Source organism: Sparus aurata, chromosome 2, assembly GCF_900880675.1.
Source record: "Sparus aurata chromosome 2, fSpaAur1.1, whole genome shotgun sequence".
NCBI lineage: Eukaryota > Metazoa > Chordata > Actinopteri > Spariformes > Sparidae > Sparus > Sparus aurata.
Window position 1 is genome coordinate 312,550 of NC_044188.1, and position 19,737 is coordinate 332,286.

The window sequence follows — 19,737 nt, forward strand, 5'->3', positions numbered from 1 at the left end:
CGTTATATTATTAACATTAAACTAGCTTCAAACGCCATTGCATAGCAGACTGAAGCAGAGCTAACTAGTTAGCCAATTTCCAGCTGACTTCACCGTACTCGTAGGCAACTGTAAATACTATCGTAACGTGGCGACACTTACCTGTGGCTCGGGTGCAGTTGCTGGGTCCAGTATGGTTGGGACTGATCCTTTTACGAGGGTCAGTGTCGAGGCAAAGCCAGCTTTGTACTGACCCTCGTTACTGAAGCAGTCCGATGTGAAGTGGTTAGCACACACATACAAGCTAACACGAATCGCAGCTGGCACGTTGTCGTTAAAAATGAAACACAACCACTGTCTCTTCTGTTGTTCTGTAGCTGGGACAGAATATAGGCACTGATGTGGATTTGTACAACCAACAACAGAGCAATTCGCGTGTCTAACTCTGAGCGATGACATTGCGAAACACACTGAACTTCACCTCTAAGATGAACGCTCCCCTCTCGGATATCTCTTATGTCCGCGCAGAGAAGGCCTGCATATGAAAATTAGTTATGTAACAAAAGGAGCTGAATCTCACAGCCTGTAGGAGTGCCATTTTACCAGTGGGTGGGCTGCAGAGACCAAGCAGGAATCGTTTGCTTTCCTCATTCTGGGAGTTGGTAGGCTCAGGGAGGACCAGTTTATATATGTACAGACTAGAGAAAACTTGTTTTTCATTATATGGGACCTTTAAAGATATTTGAAATGTGGAACAATACTAATGTTCTTACTGGAGATAGTGATATTCGGGATGATGTTACATCAATGTTACAAGTTTTAGGGAAGAACATTCCTACAGTTTTATTGAGGTTAAGTTGGAGGCAGCAGCCAGATGTTTTGTGCTGGCATGTACATATATTACTGTATCGTCCGCATACATTAGTGTGTTGATTTCCGGGCAAACCGATGGTAGATCATTGATATACAGGCTAAACAGGAGCGGGCCAAGTGTTGATCTTTGTGGTACTCCAGTCAGAGGTTGAGTTTTGGAGAACGATGATTGTTCACGGAAACATGTTGATTTCTACCATTTAAGTATGACTCAAACCATTTGAGTGTCAGTGGCTGCTCTGACACAAATTTCTTAGTGACCTTGGGAATCACAGGTAGGATACTGATTGGGCGGTAGTTGCAAGTGGTCAGTGGGTCATCTGACTTAAATATTGGAGTAACAATTTTGGTTTTCCAGGTAGCTGGGAAAATCCCCTGTAGTACTGACTGGTTGATGGTGAGTGTGATGGGGTAGGCTAAGTGTTCTTTAAGGGATTTAAGCATTTTACAATCCATACCATAGATGTCCTTTGCCGTTGAACTTTTGAGAGAGTTACTTAGTGCTTGGGTTTTGAGTTCAGAGATGGGTTTGATGTGGAAGGAAGGCTTGCTTTCATCTACTTTAAGAATATTTATAGTTGTTTGAGGGAAGTTCTGTGCGATTTCAGTCACAGAGTTGATGAAATATTGGTTGAAGGCTATGGCAATTTGTGCTGGGTCTTGTATTAATTTATCATTTAGGTTCAGCTCTAACTGTTTCCTCAGCCCGTGACCAATTTCCATAACATTCCTAATTTTATCCCAGATCAGCCTTGTGTTACCCTATGCCTCGTTGATGATTGTTGTGAAAAAATTGGCTTTGGCTTTTCTGATTTCTTGTATCACTGTGTTTCGTAGTGAGGTGAACGTATGCCTGTCACTGTCTAACTTGGACTTCAATTATTTTTTCAGTGCAGAGTCTCTTTTTTGCATCAGTTGAAATATGTCAGTGTTGAGCCAGGGGAGTGCATTGTTTTGTTTTTTTCCCTTGAAACTTTCCCGTGAACTTCTTGACTAAACTATGCAGCTTGGCTGTAAACATTTCGCTGTCTGCTTCTGTGTTGCTCCCAGTGAGTATGTTGTTCCAGTCTGTCTGCTGCACTGCTCTCTGAAAATTAGCTATTTCATTTTTTGGAATCCTGAGTTGCTCCACAGGTTTTTTATTATGATGAAATCGCTTTTTTGAAGGGCTGTATAATGGCAGGGAAAACCCTGACTTCCCTGCGCCTTCAGGTCAGGGATAGGTCTCTCACTGTTGTTTCGGCTTATGGGCCAAACGGCAGTGCAAAGTACCCGACCTTCTTGAGGCCCTGGGAGGGGTACTGGAGAGTGCTCCAACTGGTGACTCCGTTGTTCTACTGGGGGACTTCAACGCTCACATGGGCAGCGATAGTGTTACCTGGAGGGGTGTGATTGGGAGGAACGGCCTCCCCGATCTGAACCCGAGTGGTGTTTTGTTATTGGACTTCTGTGCTAGTCACAGTTTGTCTATAACAAACATCATGTTCAAGCATAAGGGTGTCGTATATGCACTTGGCACCAGGATGCCCTAGGGCGGAGGTCAATTATCGACTTTGTAGTCGTGTCATCTGACCTCCGGCCTATGTCTTGGACACCCGGGTGAAAAGAGGGGCTGAGCTGTCAACTGATCACCACCTGGTGGTGAGTTGGATCCGCTGGCAGGGGAGGAAGCTGGACAGACCTGGCAGACCCAAACGCATTGTAAGGGTCTGCTGGGAACATCTGGTGGAGCCCTCTGTCAGGGAGGTCTTTAACTCCCACCTCCGGGAGAGCTTTGACCAGATCCCGAGGGAGGCTGGGGACATTGAGTCCAAATGGACCATGTTCTCCCCTTCCATTGTTGACATGGCTGTCCGGAGCTGTGGCCGTAAGGTCTCCAGTGCCTGTCGTTGCGGCAATCCCCGAACCCGGTGGTGGACTCCGGAAGTAAGGGATGCTGTCAAGCTGAAGAAGGAGTCCTATCGAGCCTGGTTGGCTCGGGGGACTCCTGAGGAGGCTGACGGGTACCGGCAGGCCAAGCGTGCGGCAGCAAGGGCAGGGGTGGAAGCAAAAACTCGGGTCTGGGAAGAGTTCGGGGAGCCCATGGAGGAGGACTACCGGTCGGCCTCGAAGAAATTCTGGCAAACCATTCGGCGCCTCAGGAAGGGGAAGCAATCCTCCACCAACACTGTTTACAGTGGAGGTGGGGAGCTGTTGACCTCGACTGGGGACATTGTCGGGGGTGGAAAGAATTCTTTGAGGATGTCCTCAATCCCACTGACAAGCCTTCCATAGAGGAAGCAGAGGCTGGGGACTCAGAGGTTGACTCATTCATCACTCAAGCCAAAGTCCACCGGGGGTGGATGAGATCCGCTCTGAGTACCTCAAGTCTCTGGATGTTGTGGGGCTGTCTTGGCTGACACGTCTCTGCAGCATCGCGTGGCAGTCGGGGACAGTACCTCTGGACTGGCAGACCGGGGTGGTGGTTACCCTATTCAAAAAGGGGGACCAGAGGTTGTGTTCCAACTATCGGGGGATCACACTCCTCAGCCTCCCTGGGAAAGTCTATTCTAGGCTACTGGAGAGGAGAATTCGGCCGACAGTCAAACCGGATTCAGGAGAAACAATGCAGTTTTCATCCTGGCCGCAGAACACTGGACCAGCTCTATACCCTCCGCAGGGTGCTCGGGGGTTCATGGGAGTTTGCCCAACCAGTCCATATGTGTTTTGTGGACTTGGAGAAAGCATTTGACCGTGTCCCTCGTGGCATTCTGTGGGAGGTGCTCTGGGAGTACGGGGTCGGAGGCCCTCTATTAAGGGCTGTATGGTCCCAGTACAAACAGAGCAGGAGCTTGGTTCGCATTGCCGGCAGTAAGTCAGAACTGATCCCGGTGCAGGATGGACTCCGGCAGGGCTGCCCTTTGTCACCAGTTCTGTTCATTATTTTTATGGACAGAATTTCTAGGTGCAGCCACGGGCCAGAGGGGATCTGGTTCGGGAGCCACTGGATCTCATCTCTGCTTTTCGCAGATGATGTGGTTTTGTTGGCTCCTTCGAGCCAGGACCTCCAGCATGTCCTGGGGCGGTTTGCAGCTGAGTGTGAAGGGGCTGGGATGAAAGAATAAGATCCTGGATACTAGTGGCCGAAATGAATTTACTCCGCAGGGTGGCAGGGCGCTCCCTTAGAGATAGGGTGAGGAGCTCTGTCACCTGGGGGGAGCTCGGAGTAGAGCCGCTGCTCCTCCACATCGAGAGCAGCCAACTGAGGTGGCTCGGACATCTGTACCGGATGCCCCCTGGACGCCTCCCTAGGGGAGGCCTGGGAACGCCTTGGGATCTTCCCGGAAGAGCTGGAGGAAGTGTCCGGGGAGAGGGAAGTCTGGATGCCCCCGCGACCCGGCCCCAGATAACGTGGAAGAAGATAGATGGATGGATGGATACTTGAAGTAGCTTTTTAAGTGTGACATAGAAGTCGTTACTGGAGGAGGGTGGACGATATATAACAATAAGCGCAAAGGACATTTCAGATGTTCAGACCAATACACTCTAAATCATGGGCAAAGGCCAGCATATTTGATGACAGATTATGTGCTCTTTGATATAAATCATGACCCCACCCCCTCTTCCCTCAGTTCTGTCCCATCTAAAATTATTGTAGCCTGGTACAAGCAATGCAGCCGATGGACAGTTGTCATGAAACAGCGTTTCTGAGCCGAGGATATTTGGATGGAGAACATCTCTTTTGAAGTGTGCTGCGCTTCTTCTTTGTCTTCTTCTCCGTTTATGGTTGGATAAGAAACCAATTCTACCACCTGCAATATCTGAGTGTGTAAATGCTGCACTTACTAAGACAATGAAAGCAATTTCATTTCATATTATTGGTCTTGTTTATGGGCTAACTGATAATACACATTTTCCAATATCGCGCAGATGATTTATCGGTCCAATAGTTATGTATCCCTAAAAGAAATGGCAACAATTTGTATTTACTTCCAGCATTGCATCTCGCTGACAACATTACAACATAGCCTGAACTCAACCATCAACAGAGTGAATCCCGATCACATTATCATCTACTGAGCTGCTTACCTTTGAATCTACTTCATTACTGACAGCACGATCAAACTATAGCTGGCCACACCTTACGAACATAGAAAATATGTGATAAGCATAAGTGACAAGATTGTTGTCAAGGACAGGGTTATAATAAAGTAATGTGGTCATTGTTGATTAACTTTGCTGCAATGTCTATCATTAACTGTACTGACAAGGAAAAAGCTTGGCTGACAGATGAATTGGTCAGATTGTATTCTGGATGAGCATTAATGCACGTCACTTGGGTTTGAGAAGCACTGATGTTCAAGCCTGTCTGGCAATCAATGAAGGCAACCTCTTAAACTGGGGAGTCAAACTGCAAACATTGTATGAACAGAGTGAGTCTTGTAATTAGAGCCAGTTTAAGCCTCATATTAACACTATGAGCTCTGACAGCAGTACTATCACAGACAAAACTCATTTTACAAACTGTCTTATGTCGTGCTGTTGTTTTAGAATTGATCAGATACAATGCAGTTTTGAAAATTCAAAAATTCCTCATGAATCCTGGGTTAACGGTTTCCATTTTTTATTCAAATTAATTATTGAAAAAGTAATTATTTATGTCAGAACACCACTCTGCTTATTATCCAGTGACGGTTAGACATTGTGGGGAATGTTTGCATTTGGCAGGTTTTCGAGAAAAGGCAAATATTTCGATGCAAGACAATGTGTATGTTTTTCTGCTACTTCTTCATGTCAAAATTAGATATATGACCATTCACCCATTTATAACACCAGAGAATTTTAGAAACACATTTCGTATTTTTGACATTTCCATTCCATACATGACAGGATTCAAAAGTGGTTGAAGTATCATAAAATAGAGAGACAGAATAATTTGCAGCACACCGGGTACACTGGTCATATCAAGTCTACTCTGAACTATTTGAAAGCAGCCACCACAAGTAAAATTCAGAATAGACACAAGGTGAGGTGTGCAGGTACTGACAGCTTTTTGTCTGGTCTGTTTGGAACCAGAAAAACAAATTTTGAGAATCTTCATGTAAGAAAACAGAATTGGAAGCAGAGGGACTGCAATGGAGACAGTGGTGGAAAAAAGCCCATAGATGTTGTTCACTTTGGTGTCAGAACATGCCAACTTAACAACAAGGTAATTCTGACAGTACAAACTGTTAATGATGTTTCCACACAGTGGCATATGGAGGTTTAGGGAAAAAGTGATTAAGAATTTTCCAAAAGAGTACAACCATAATGTAAAAATAAAGATAACTGCCTTGTTACATGTCATACGTGTGTGATATTGTACAGGACAACAGATAGCAAGATATCTGTTATAAGACATGACAGCTAAATTACAAAACTCCACATTTGCATAAGAATACAAACAGAAAATCTGCAGGAAACAAAATGAAGCAGAAACAGTGTGAATGTCAGAGAGAATCTGAGTCAGAAGGAACGGAAAAAAACCCTGAACTACCATACAGTTCATTTACAAACAGACTGCACAGGAACATGTACATAGGTTCATGTAAGCTCCTGTTCATACAGATAATTACAATAAGAGATGTGTTTAAAACAACCGTAACAATGTAAAGGAATGCAGTTAGCATAAAGTATAAGTATCTTAAGTTTCCAACCTGCAGATAGCCTCCAAGAATAAAATAAGATAAAGTTGATACATTTGAATGTACCACCATTATTACATTTGTAAATGAAACATGATCTCGTCACCTGCTGCAGTCACTTCTGTCAGCTGCAGCTACGTCTGACGCTTTATAGCTTCACAGAACAGGAAGCACAGCAGGTCAGTCCCACCTCATCACCAGAGCCCATACTAGTCTATCAGCTGACACATGGATTATATGAATATCGCAATATTTTTAGGTCGTATCGTCATAAACAATATATATAGATATTTTTAAATGGCCTCAAACTATGCACCAAAATCAAATATCACAATATGTTTGACCAAAAGATCAATCTTGATACAATGACAATATTGTAGGTCAGATTATTGGCACTTTCACAAAATACTTTGTAAATCAATAATAGACTAATGTCTAAAGAGGATTTCGATGTTTATAAAGAAATAATTCTGGAAATAAATTTCTTCTGATATGAGCTTGGATATGGACTCCATGAATGAGGAAATTAAATGGTTTGTCAGACAGCTGCTTCAGACTCAGCATGAGGGGAAGCGTCAGAGAGAAACTTGTGAGACTGTTGAGGAAAACCTGCTAGTGTGAATGTTAAGGTCACAGAGTCAGTAACCACGTTAACTGATCTGGAATTAAAGGTATTTCTCTTCCCAGAATGAAAAAAACCCAGAGTTTTTCTCATTGAAGGCTTAGGGCTGTGGTCTGTAGCTGCAGCCTCAAACATATTCTAGCCAGTTCAGTCAGAGGGCCTGTCATTCCGTATGTGTGAATACATCTCGGTGTAAACATTCTATGTTACTTTTAAACATTGTTTATTCTTTGTTGCATTACATTTTAGTGGAACATTGTCTCAATTCACCACTCTCCATATTAAGAGTGAAAGAAAGACTGTCAATCTTATAAATAATCTTAAAAATAACATGTTGCCTGGTTACAATGATTAACATAACAGGTGTGTATATATTTTTCGGATGTTGGACATTTGTAGTCCATACATGACAGGATTCAAGAGTGGCTGAATGATTACAAAATACAGAGCAAGAATGATTTGCAGCACACCGGGTACACTGGTCATATCAAATCTACTCTGAAATATTTGGAAGCAGCCACCAACGGCAAAATTCATTAGAGACACAAGGTGAGGTGTGCAAGTACTGACAGCTTTTTGTCTGGTCTGTTTGGAACCAGAAAAACAAATGTGAAGAATTTTCAAGTAAGAAAACAGAATTGGAACCAGAGTAAATAAAAAGAAGAGAGCAGTTGTGACAATGCCATAGATGTTGTTCACTTTGGTGTCAGAACAGGCCAACTTAACAACTGGGTAGTTCAGACAATACAAACCGTTTATGATGTTCCTACAAAGTGGCAAACGGATGGTTAAGGATAATTTAATCAAGAATATCCCACATGAGTACGACCATATCACACCAATAAGCATCACTGCCTTGTTACATGTCATACGTGTGTTATATTGTAGAGGACAACAGATAGCAAGATATCTGTCATAAGACATGACGACTAAATTGACAAACTCTACATTACCATATGTATACAAACAGTAAACCTGCAGGTAACAAAGAGAAGCAGAAACAGTGTGAATGTCAGAGAGAATCTGAGTCAGAAGGAACGGAAACAACCCTGAACTACCATACAGTTCATTTACAAACAGACTGCACAGGAACATGTACATAGGTTCATGTAAGCTCCTGTTCATACAGATAACCACAATGAGAGATGTGTTTAAAACAACCATAACAATGTAAAGGAATGCAGTTAGCATAAAGTATAAGTATCTTAAGTTTCCAACCTGCAGATAGCCTCCCAGAATAAAATTAGATACAGTTGAATTTAACACCATTCTGAAATCTGTAAATGAAACATCTCATCACCTGCTGCAGTCACTTCTGTCAGCTGCAGCTACGTCTGACGTTTTATAGCTTCACAGAACAGGAAGCACAGCAGGTCAGTCCCACCTCATCACCAGAGCCCATACTAGTCTATCAGCTGACACAATCAATGACCCCTCCAAAAATCACCAACTGAACGTGGTGTGTAATGTGGCACTCGCCCCGTTTTACTTTTTACTGTATTGATTAATGCTCTGGCTGCAGATGGGGGGTCAGTGTGGAGGGCTGAGGAGGTGGAGATTGTTGTTTCATGTGTTAGTGGCAGCAGGTCAGGGGATGTGAGTGTTGGCTTATTAAACCTGCATTCAAACAGGTTGTCGGCAGTTGACAGTCGTTTTCAACAGTGTTGGGGGAGGATTTCCTGTAATTGACAAATTACAGGAAACCAATAATACGATATAATCTTTTCCTGTTACTGTATGTGTCTCCACACTGATGCAGATTTGTTTCTGAACTTTTCAGTGGAGCTCCTCTTTGCTATTCAAGTCCGTGTTTCTCGCTGGTTGTATAGGATTCTGTACCCACCTCTAGGCTTCCTCCTTGGCCTAAAATGAGTTTAGCTGTAGATGACAATTTATTGTTGTTATATGTGCAGATGCAGAAGGTTTTAGTTCACAAACATGTCCTTCCAAAAATGGACATAATATGTCATCCTGGTCTGGAGCCGCAGCCTTCAACACTCCAACTAGGACCAGACATTAGAAATATTGTACTGACACCTTTTTATTGCACCTACACAGTATTTCTGTGACCAGTCAACATTTTAGAACAGAACAGTTGTTTACATGCTTTCCTTATTTTTGACATTTGCAATCCATACATGACAGGATTCAAAAGTGGCTGTATGATGAGAAAGTACAGAGACAGAATGATCCGCAGCACACTGGGAACACCACTCACATCAAATCTACTCTGCAGTATTTCAAAGCAGCAACCAAAAGAAAAGTTTAAGAGGGAAGCGAGGTGAGGTGTGCAGGTACTGACAGCTTTTTGTCTGGTCTGTTTGGAACCAGAAAAGCAAACATAAAAAATTTTCACGTAAGAAAAAAGAATTGGAAGCAGAGGGACTAAGATGGTGAGAATAACACCAAAAATTCCATAAATGTTATTGACTTCAATGTCAGAACATGCCAACTTTACAATAAGATAGTTATGACAATACAAACTGTTTATGATGTTTCCACAGAGCGGCAAACGGATGTTTAAGGATAAAGTAATTAAGAATTTCACAAAAGAGTACAACCATATTGAAGCAATAAATATCCCCACCTTGTTAAACGTCATATGTGTGTTATACTGCAGAGGACAGCAGATAGCAAGATATCTGTCATAAGACATGACAGCTAAATTGGTAAATTCTACATTGCCATAAGTGTACACACAGAAAACCTGCAGGTAACAAAGAGAAGCAGAAACAGTGTGAATGTCAGAGAGAATCTGAGTCAGAAGGAACGGAAACAACCCTGAACTACCATACAGTTCATTTACAAACAGACTGCACAGGAACATGTACATAGGTTCATGTAAGCTCCTGTTCATACAGATAACCACGATGAGGGAAATGTTAACAAACACAATACCAATGTAAAGCAAAGCTGTTAATGTAAAATACAGGTATCTCAATGTTCCTACATGTATGTATGTGCTAAGAATGAAATAAGATAAAGTTGAATTTACCATCGTTCTTGTTTTCGATAACAAAACAGTAAGCACATTTGTAAAAAGGTTTGCTTATAGAGTTTTTAAATCAAGATTAATTATTTATTTCAATTGCAGACATTGTTCTAAATAACACAGGCATTCTCTCCATATCTGCTGAGCTTTACACCAACAACGCTGCTTCACTGGCCTTTAAACATGATCAAGCCTAACAAAAATAACGACAAGCAGCATAAACTTACCATTTACTCCCCACATTCACTGAATTATAAATATCATTATTAAATATATTCAAACAGATTTCTTTATATCGAAACATTCACTTTACACACAGCTCAACATTTTTTACAGACAGTTGCAAACTGCTACAGTAACTACTGAGAGGCTGCATCATTATCAGCTGCTTTATACCTCTGCATGACATCAGGTTACTAACAAAGTAGTCCCACCTCACTTCTGACATGTCTAGCAGCAAAAACTACAAGCAATTGATGAGGAGAATTGGATCTCTTTCTGAAAAATGTCATGAGTCATCTTATGATGTTAAAATTGGGGATCTCTCTCTCTCTTATACACACAATTATTCTCAATGAAATGAGCAGTCAAGCCTATAAGTGCTTCATTTGAACCTGACCAACAGTTAGTCGTAAAAGAAATGCTGTTTCCTGCAATTTCGTCTGAAGGCAGATTCTTTATTTTGCATAAATCTCGTCCATCTTCTTTGTGCAGAATAATTTCTGTTTTTAATGGGTGTCTGGGCCCTACCTCGGCCATAACCTTTTTAAACCCTGCACCCTAAACAACTGCAAAAGGAAGGATGTCTGTGGCTAGCATTTCCATCAGGAGTTGGTCCATTTCTTCAGTTCTTGGATCATTTAGTCCATCGTGTGGTTTTCTCTAGCACTTGTTTGAGGGTTGGCTGTGTCAATGATGTGGTTGGAATTTGAGGCTGTGCATCTTTTTGCACCTTCTCATAGATGTCTTTGTGTTTTCATTGAAGGTGTGCCCACAAGTTGGATGTATTTTTAAATTTCAGGCTGCCAGATCCCTGGCTCACAGAGGCTGTACAGATGTTGCATGTGACTGTACCTGATGAGCCTTTTGGGTCCCATAGTTGACTACGTCCACCAATTGCCGTCTGTCAAAATATAAAGTAAATTATAGCTGCTGTGCAGCGATGGGTCGGGTCTGGGCTATTTTTGGCAATTTCTTTTTTTTTTTTAAGATTTTTTTTTTTTTAAGATTTTTTTGGCATAGACACCTTTATTAAGCAGTAGACAGATAGAAAATATGGGAGAGAGAGGGGGATGTGACATGCAGCAAAGGACCTCCGGCCGGAATCGAACCGGGGTCGGCTGCGTCTATGGCATGCGCTCTACCCACTCCACCACCTGCGCGCCATTTTTGGCAAATTTAGGCAATTCTGAGCAACAAACAGGAGAATAGGAAGACAAGACAGTTGACAACAATGTTCATTTTGGACCACTTGAGGCTTGAACTCACAACTTCTGGAACCAAAGACTGTCATCTATCACTCTGAGCTAATTGGCAAGTGGGAATACAACAGTGGCTTAACAAATTGAGTAAGCCATTCACTGTTGTGTAGGCAGATTTGAAACCACTGTAAAAAATTCAGTTTTCAAGACAAAAATATGAAAATACACATATTGCAGCATGGAGATGTTGGTAATTTGTTTTTAAAAATGATTGATTTGCTCCATAAGTGAATAACTGATGTTTAAAAATGCTGCTTGCATTGACTGCAATTATTCACATGACAGCAGAATTCAAAATGTTCTCAAAAAATCAGTTTTTTAGGTAAAATTCTGATATTTGTCAAACATCATCTACCATGACTCTAAAAAATGTTCAATTTTTTCATTAACATTGAAGATTTATTTATCAATTTGCAGGTATATGTTTACAGTAGTGTTCACAGTCAAACATTTTCATGCACTGTGGGCAAAAATTGTGGGAGGAGATAGGTTTTTATAAGTTTTACAGTTTTTAAAAAAACAGAGTGATGGACTTCATAATTTTTAATAAGTTTAAATGTACAAAAGTTTCTTTAGTATTGGGGCTGCAGTTTGATGAAGGTGTGAAGTTCTAGCGGGTTGATTTGTTATGAATTTTCAATGTTTTGAACTTTAGATGCTTGCTGTAGCGCCACCATCAGGACTACTGGCTTGGGTTTACAGCTGAGGTATCTGGCATGAGACTGGACCTTTGTGCAAAATTTGGTTAGCTTTCACCCATGGTCCGGTCCAAGCCATTTGTTTTTATTTAATTTAGATGCTTGCTGTGATTACACCATCAGGACAATTGTCTTGTGTCTCATGTTGAGGACATCTGACGTTTTGATCTGTCATCATTATCATCAACACCCTTGCTGGGTCTCCGAACCCACAACCCCCGACACCAAGAGCCAGCTCCTAACTCACTGAGCTAATTGGCTGGAATTGTCGACACAGGGAGTCACTGCCCGGGCAGCTGTTGTCAAGGCAGATTTAAAAAATGGTAAAAATGTCAGAATACATAAGTTGCATCTTGACAGCATGGAAATGTTGGTGATTTGTTTTTAACTCTAAGTGTTTGCTTCATAAGAGAAAATCTGATGTTTAAAAATGCCACTCTTACATTGACTCCAGTTGTTCCCATGAGAGCAGAATTCAAAATGTTCTCAAAATTCAGTTCTCAGCAGTACTGGGGCTACAGTTTGGTGAAAGTTTCAAAACTGTAGCATATACTGGTGATTTTGTAGGTATTTTGTAAGTTTTTAAAATTTAAACGCTTCTTGTGGCCCCCCCCCCAGGAGGAATACTGACATGTCCTTGGAATTAAGTAAATCTGGCATGGGGCCGGACATTTCTGTGAAGTTTGGTGAGTTTTCGCCCTTGGGAAGTATGACTTCCTCAGAAGAAAGAAGAAAGAATTCCTAGGAATACAATAGTGTCCTGGCAGCTTAGCTGCCCGGACCCTAACAAGCCAGGTGAGACATACAATATGAAAACAAAAATTACTGCTGCTACAGCCGCAACTATTACTACTATTATTATTATTATTATCTGTCAAGCTACAACAAACCATTTTCAATCATCGTTTACTGCCTGCCTTCTAAAATCTACTACTTAGTGATGCACTTAATCCATTATGTGAGTTGTACATGCTGCGGCTTAATGACAGTCAGCAACGCACACTTGTGTCGTTGGATTTTACACACGTGTAAAAGAAAAGCTATATTTTATACACAAGCTATGTTTGATACTTTTTTCTCATGTCTAAATGTTCACTCCTCGCATGCCTAACTTACGTTTTACAATGTACAGACTGTAACTACAGATATGCTAGTTTTAAATACGGTAATCATTACTCTATTTCGGCAAAATAAGTTTGTTGTGGTTTTCAAGCTCATTAATGTTAGTGGTATTCCACTGATAGCCATGGCATTAGCTAGCTTTGTGGTTAGCTTGAGTAAGTCTATGATAAGCCATAATTTAGCAATGGCTAATGTCATATGCTACTGCAAATGATTGTAAAACATACTTTTTCAAAATAATGGGCCGGGGAGAAGATAGGTCTCATTGCTATCACTGTCACGCTATTAAAGAAATACATCTTCAGTCACATTGTCGGTATAACTCTTGACAGTCAGTCAACTATACTGAAACATTGAACATGATTACATGCTAATTCCGTTTCACTCTCGGCTTACATGTAACAGCAGCAAAACTGGACATGGTACAGGGTATATACAGCAATTCTTAAGTTGAATTTAACACCTTTTAATACCTTTTTTTTAATACCTTCACAATATTTTTTAATACCAACACGATATATTAATTCGGCTTCCTCAGTGCACTGATCAGGGATGTGATTGGACAAAGATAAAAAAGCAGGAAATTATACGGACCCGTAGTGGGGGGGGGGGACAGAAATGCTTTACAGCAGCTCCCATTCAAAGTCAAGAATATGCAGAAAAATAGTGGGCCTAGTCGTAATAAAAATGATGATAATGATAATAATAATAATAATAATAATAATAATAATAATAATAATAATAATAATAATAATAATAATAATAATAATAATAATAATAATAAACTATATTTATGCTGTATATTTATAATAGAAGTCTACTACAACTGTACTTTTTTTTACCATTAAATGTTATTTTATACATTATCATATTTTATAATGTTCTGTCATGGAGTACATCACTTCACTGCTAACAGAAAAGAGAGCAGCTCACTGCCAGTTGCAGCTCCTTATCTTGATCTGCAGTCTTTGCTAATTTTTTGTCATGATTGTTATTATTAGTACTTAGATTATCAAAAATCACAGTTACATGTCAGGATGTGGTTATTATAGACAGATTCAATATTTAACTGTCATGTGTCATCACAGTAACAGCGTTACATACATTAGCAGCTGTAAACACATAAAAACATGATAAAACATCATGTGGTCTAGGGCTGAACGATATGGACAAAATTTCATATCTCGATATTCATGCCAGATATCTCGATATCGATACGATACGATATGACTACGGGTTCGGTGCAAACCAAGCATTTTCCAGAAAAATAAAGAGATTATTTTAAGCCATATACAAATGGTTGATAGAGAAATCTTTACCAAATAATCACAAACTCACTACAGAGACAAATATATTTGAAGTAACAACAGTAAAGGGAGGGAGAAGAACAAACGAACTATGTGCATTTTTACAAGATGAACAATGACATCCTAATCTGGAGAGAAAGAGTGAGAGTGAAGATCTAGACTCAGCAGCTTCAGGTTATCGCTGGTAAAGTACCGGTGGAATTTAGAAAGACTAAGAAGTCAGAGAATTAACGGATCAAAACAGAGTAGACGGCAGCTATACGGTCTCAAATCCACAGAGCGAGCGGCTGCAGCGTCCGCTCCTGCTGCCCCAGCCAGCTCCCACACATATACACCTGCCGCCTGCAGCCGCTCGGGAGGACAGAGAGCCGGCGCTGCTGCAGGGGAGCCGCAGACTGCGGTGACTCTGAGCAGCAGGAGAATTACAATATAATATATCTCTCGCCTTTCCCCTGATGATCTGAATAAGTCGCTAAATTTGTTGCTAGTCGCTTTTTAGAAATAAAGTCACTAAGAGGGTCTGAAAAGTCGCTAAACTAGCTAGAAAGTCGCCAAGTTGTGTGTGCGTCTCAGTCTCCGTCTCCCTCACTCCCGCCCTCGTATGTTTGTCATTGGTTGGCTTCAGCTGTTGATCCACAGCAAGCATGAAATAAGCTTTGTGGTTGGCTGGCCTTAGCGGTGCATTCAAGGGCAATCGTAAAAAGGATGTTTGTTGTGACTGCCAGAGCTGTACGTGCAGGGCAAGTGGGGTAATCTATATCGTTGCTTTTTCGATATGAATATCTTGAATGTTCATATCTAGATATAGATACCATAACGATATATTGTTAATGTGGTCCCCTGACGCTGCACGTATCGCGCTGCTTTCTGTCAGTCATCAGACTGATGATCGCCATGACTCAAGTGCAGCAAACTTTCTGTCTTAAAATATGCAGAGGAAAACTCGGGAGAAGCAGCCGCTAGATGTTTCTCTGTCAACCCCAAGAGAGGGAGAGATTGGCAAAAAAATAAAACTGAGCCTCAGCGTCTGTCTGAGGAGGACAGCAACAGGACCAGGCTGCCTGCTGGAGGGAGGAAGACGGCTGGCGAGGAGCTTCAGATAAACATGCGGGAATTAGTTATCAGCAAACAGGCACGCCACGAGAGAGTGTCCCGCAAAATGATCAGGGCGATGGAGAAACAAAAGTATGCCACCGTGAGTGACAGCAGAGATGAGGAGTTTGCAGCGAGTGCTGGTCGGCTGAATCGTTTCCTCCGCCGCACCAACTTCACTCGCAGAAGACAACTATTGCCCAGCAGGATGCCAGAAAATTCACAGATTCTGTATGCTTTGATTATGTGTTGTCTTTGCATGATTGTACTGATGTTTCACTGTTTTCTCTTATCTTATCTTATCTTATCTTATCTTATCTTATCTTATCTTATCTTATCATCATTGATTTATCTTGTATCCTAGCTGTCCTAATGCTCTCTTTTTAATCAGTGTGCTGTAATATATTGTTTTTGTTTTTTTGTTTTGTTTTTTAGGGTGCCTATTGTCATCTGGCCGGGGACTACAGCAGGATATTAGCCATGTTGGCTAAAGCTGCCCCTTTTTACTGTTGTTGATGCAGTTAATTAATTGGGATTGTCTTCGATATAATAAACTAATAAACTAAACTAAACAGAGAAGCTGGAGAAGTTTGTGACATTTTCATCCCGGATTTTTGAGAGGAGGGAATTAAACACCTGTCCCAAATAAACACCTGGTCTGCTAAAACCTATTGGTGGTTAATGGCGGTCTGGGAAAAAAAAAAAAATCCGGAAAAATCACATGCCTGCTGATTAACAGCCTCTCACCTTCTAAATGCAACTAACAGTGGAGTTTCATTTTCATTGGTGTACAGGTCACGGCATATTTTATCCCTTAGACTAGCGCTGTGTTTGACCAGTGTGTTATGTTTTAACTGTAGTACCAGCATGACGAGGAGATTTCATGTTCCCCACTTGTTGCGGGTATCGACTGCAAAATCTGTGGTTCATGGATTTCGTCTCTCTGAGACCTTAACCGGTCAAATTTGCGCACTCATTCTTCGTGAAAACATTATTTTCTGCCCTTTTTCGCCACACTCCTGTCTTCAGACTTGGACTCATCCTCTGAGTTAGGATTTGACTCTGGCACATTTCTAGGCTTATCGGGGAGAAAATAGCCGAGAGATTCCACCAGATACCTGTCCGGTGCGTTACTGCTCCGATCCGGTTTAGCAGTGCCGCAGTATGTGTTGTAAAAACAACAACACGAAGTGTTCCTGGCCGAAGGATTACTAGAAGTCTCTTTTTTGAGATTTGTGTGCTGGTGTCAACATGAGGTGTTTTATTTTGAAAAGTAACCGGATGTTATATTGCTGTTTCAGTGAGTGACTTTCTGTCTGCTCGGTGCTAAATTCAGCTGAATTGCTGCGTCCTGCTCTGGCATTCGCCAAAATATAAGTCCTGCGTATCTGCCCCGGACTGCCGGAGCCCTCCGGAGTAGATACGCAGTGCAGCGGACCTGGTGGAAGTTAAGACATTATCTAAAGTGAAAAACCAGCTCAGCTCCGCCACGCAGCGGACACGTATCTGGTGGAATAGCGGAGTTCGTTCCGCCATTGTTCGCTGAAAGTGAAACCTTCTCGTTCTGGGCTCGGAAATTTTTTTCGGACCCTCCCCTCCACACAGTAGCCACTTACAGTGCCATTCCCTGCCCATCTAACACACATTGGCCTGTCACCTGTCAGTCCAGATTACAGATGCTTTGATTCACTTTGGTCGCAAGATGCCACCAATTGGTCGCAGTCTGGAGCCCTGGAGACGCAAATAGTTTTACCGCTTCACACTTTCTGACGTTACATCATCGATACCTCTCAGGTCCTACTCGCACATATAATTTATATAAATAAATTCACCCGATTTCTAGGAGATAGGCCTGCACTTACCACAAATGGAAAAAAAACTAATAGTTGGATTGTGGTTCGAAAATGTAATACCTCGTCAGATGACGTTTATTACTTTTTAATACTTTTTAATGGCCTTAATTTTGGCTAATTTCAATTACTACCTTTTAATACCTTTTACGACCCCGCGGACACCCTGTGGCAGTCACACATTTTGTCATGCTTATTTAAGTTAAGAGAACTGATGGGGATGTTCTTTTATGTGTTATTCAAGCAATGGATTTCTCGTGACAGTTGCCAACTTACCATGAACACACTTCACCGATGATCTCAGACGTGGATAACTGGTTTGCTCTGCCCAACTCTGGATCAGCTGGTTGTAGAGTTTGTAGCGTTCTAAACATGAGTGTTGCCAACAGGGGCGTTGTCGAGTGTCCTCTGGAGGACAAACTATGTAATGCCAACACTCATAACATGGTTGAAGGGTGTTTCATCCATTTTTATTTTATTTTTTAAATATGAATTTATCGGCCATTATAAATGCAGATACCAATAGTTCGGAAAATGCCCAATAGCGGCCGATAATATCGCTTTAATAAACAGTGTTTTACAGTGTTAAACTCATCAAAAAAGGAGTCGCTGTCCATAAACTCAAAAATAATGTAGCGGAAAAGCATACAATACACGCTAGTTTCTAGTATCTGCCCTGAGACTAATTAAGCTTGTAGTGCATGTCTTCTTTAATCCTGAACTCCAAAGTTGTTGCAGCATCCTGTGGTGGCTGTTCAAACAGTTGAGTCGACGTAGGCAAAGAAAACTGGACAAAGTGCGCGGTTTAGGGTTGGTGTACTTTCCTTTTCTTACTAGGCTTTGTTATGTCAAGGAGGCTGAATTTAGGGTTTGGTCTACACGCCGAGCTCTGTTGTCAGAACCATGTGGTGAGGGTCCCAACAGATCAGTCTAAGAATTGGACTGTGATTTTCGGTGTGATTTTGAATCCATCCCACAATGCTTTGATGATTGGTTTATATTAACTGTTGCGACATCTTTCATCGACATCTGACGTGTGATTAAATTGTTCCCTTAATTTTTTCCCCAGCCCAAGCTGGAGCCACGAAATTTGTTTCCCAGCTATCGGCCAAACCTTTACCTGGTCTGGGTTACCCTATCCATGTCAGTTCCTTACATGTAATTTATGCGTAGATGAGCGTAACAAAGGCTGAGAAAAACTAGATTACATTTAATCTTCCATAGGTCTAATAACATTTGTTGTGTTAAAACTCAGTATGTTAACTCTAAACCACTGAGGGACATATCTTGCAAATAACATTATTGGTGTTGATGGAATTAACAACAGGGGCACTAGAGTGGCAACAATGAGAAAACCCCCAAAACAGGACTGGTTTTGCATGTGGAGGTAATTTCAAGTTTCTTCCTCTTGATCTTTTTTGCCTGGTTTTCCACTAGTGCTGGTTTTGGCCAGAGTCATTATCACTACTGGCAGTATGAGGCGATTCTTTAACCCTACAGAAGGTGCACAGGTCGTCCAACTCCTCCAGGATGGCACATCCACATGTGCCGTAGCAAGGAGATTTAATGTGTCTTCTAGCACCCTCTCCAGAACATGGAGGAGATTTCAGGAGACAGGCAGTTACTCTAGGAGAGCTGGACAGGGCCGGAGAAGGTCCTCAAGCCATCAGCAGGACTGATATTTGCTCCTTTGTTCAAGGAGGAACAGGTTGAGCACTGCCCATGCCCTAACAGAATGACCTCCAGCAGGCCACTGGTGTGAATGTCTCTGCCCAAACAGTCAGAAACAGACTTCGTGAGGGTGGCCTGAGGGCGCGTCGTCCTGTAGTGGGCCCTGTGCTCACCGCCAAGCACTGTTGAGCTCGATTGGCATTTGCTAGAGATCACCAGAATTGGCCAGTCCGCCACTGGTGCCCTGTACTTTCACAGAAGAGAGCAGGTTCACCCTGAGCACCTGTGGTGGATGTGAAAGAGTCTGGAGAAGTCCATCAGGCATCACCAGGTTGCTCCTCAGACGTTACAGGAGCTCAGGATGCCCTTACACAGATCTGGGAGGAC

General features: G+C 41.9%; 2 protein-coding genes and 1 pseudogene across 2 annotated transcripts; all 3 read right to left on the bottom strand.

Moving 5' to 3' along the window:
- Window positions 1–5,567: 5,567 nt before the first annotated feature.
- LOC115566234 (olfactory receptor 142-like) lies at window positions 5,568–6,587 on the bottom strand (annotated as a pseudogene).
- A 788-nt stretch (window positions 6,588–7,375) lies between these two features.
- Window positions 7,376–8,715, bottom strand: LOC115566254 (olfactory receptor 142-like). Its single transcript, XM_030392049.1, has one exon. It carries the CDS (start codon window positions 8,404–8,406, stop codon window positions 7,489–7,491), a length of 918 nt encoding a protein of 305 aa, XP_030247909.1. The 5' UTR covers window positions 8,407–8,715; the 3' UTR covers window positions 7,376–7,488.
- Window positions 8,716–9,187: 472 nt separating this feature from the next.
- LOC115570932 (olfactory receptor 10A6-like) lies at window positions 9,188–10,159 on the bottom strand. The gene has a single exon (XM_030399762.1). It carries the CDS (start codon window positions 10,133–10,135, stop codon window positions 9,188–9,190), a length of 948 nt encoding a protein of 315 aa, XP_030255622.1. The 5' UTR covers window positions 10,136–10,159.
- Between the last annotated feature and the right edge of the window lie 9,578 nt (window positions 10,160–19,737).

Excerpts from the sequence above, each read along its gene's own strand:
- LOC115566254 (XM_030392049.1), bottom strand. The coding sequence starts at position 8,406 with ATGGTGTTAAATTCAACTGTATCTAATTTTATTCTGGGAGGCTATCTG.
- LOC115570932 (XM_030399762.1), bottom strand. The coding sequence starts at position 10,135 with ATGGTAAATTCAACTTTATCTTATTTCATTCTTAGCACATACATACAT.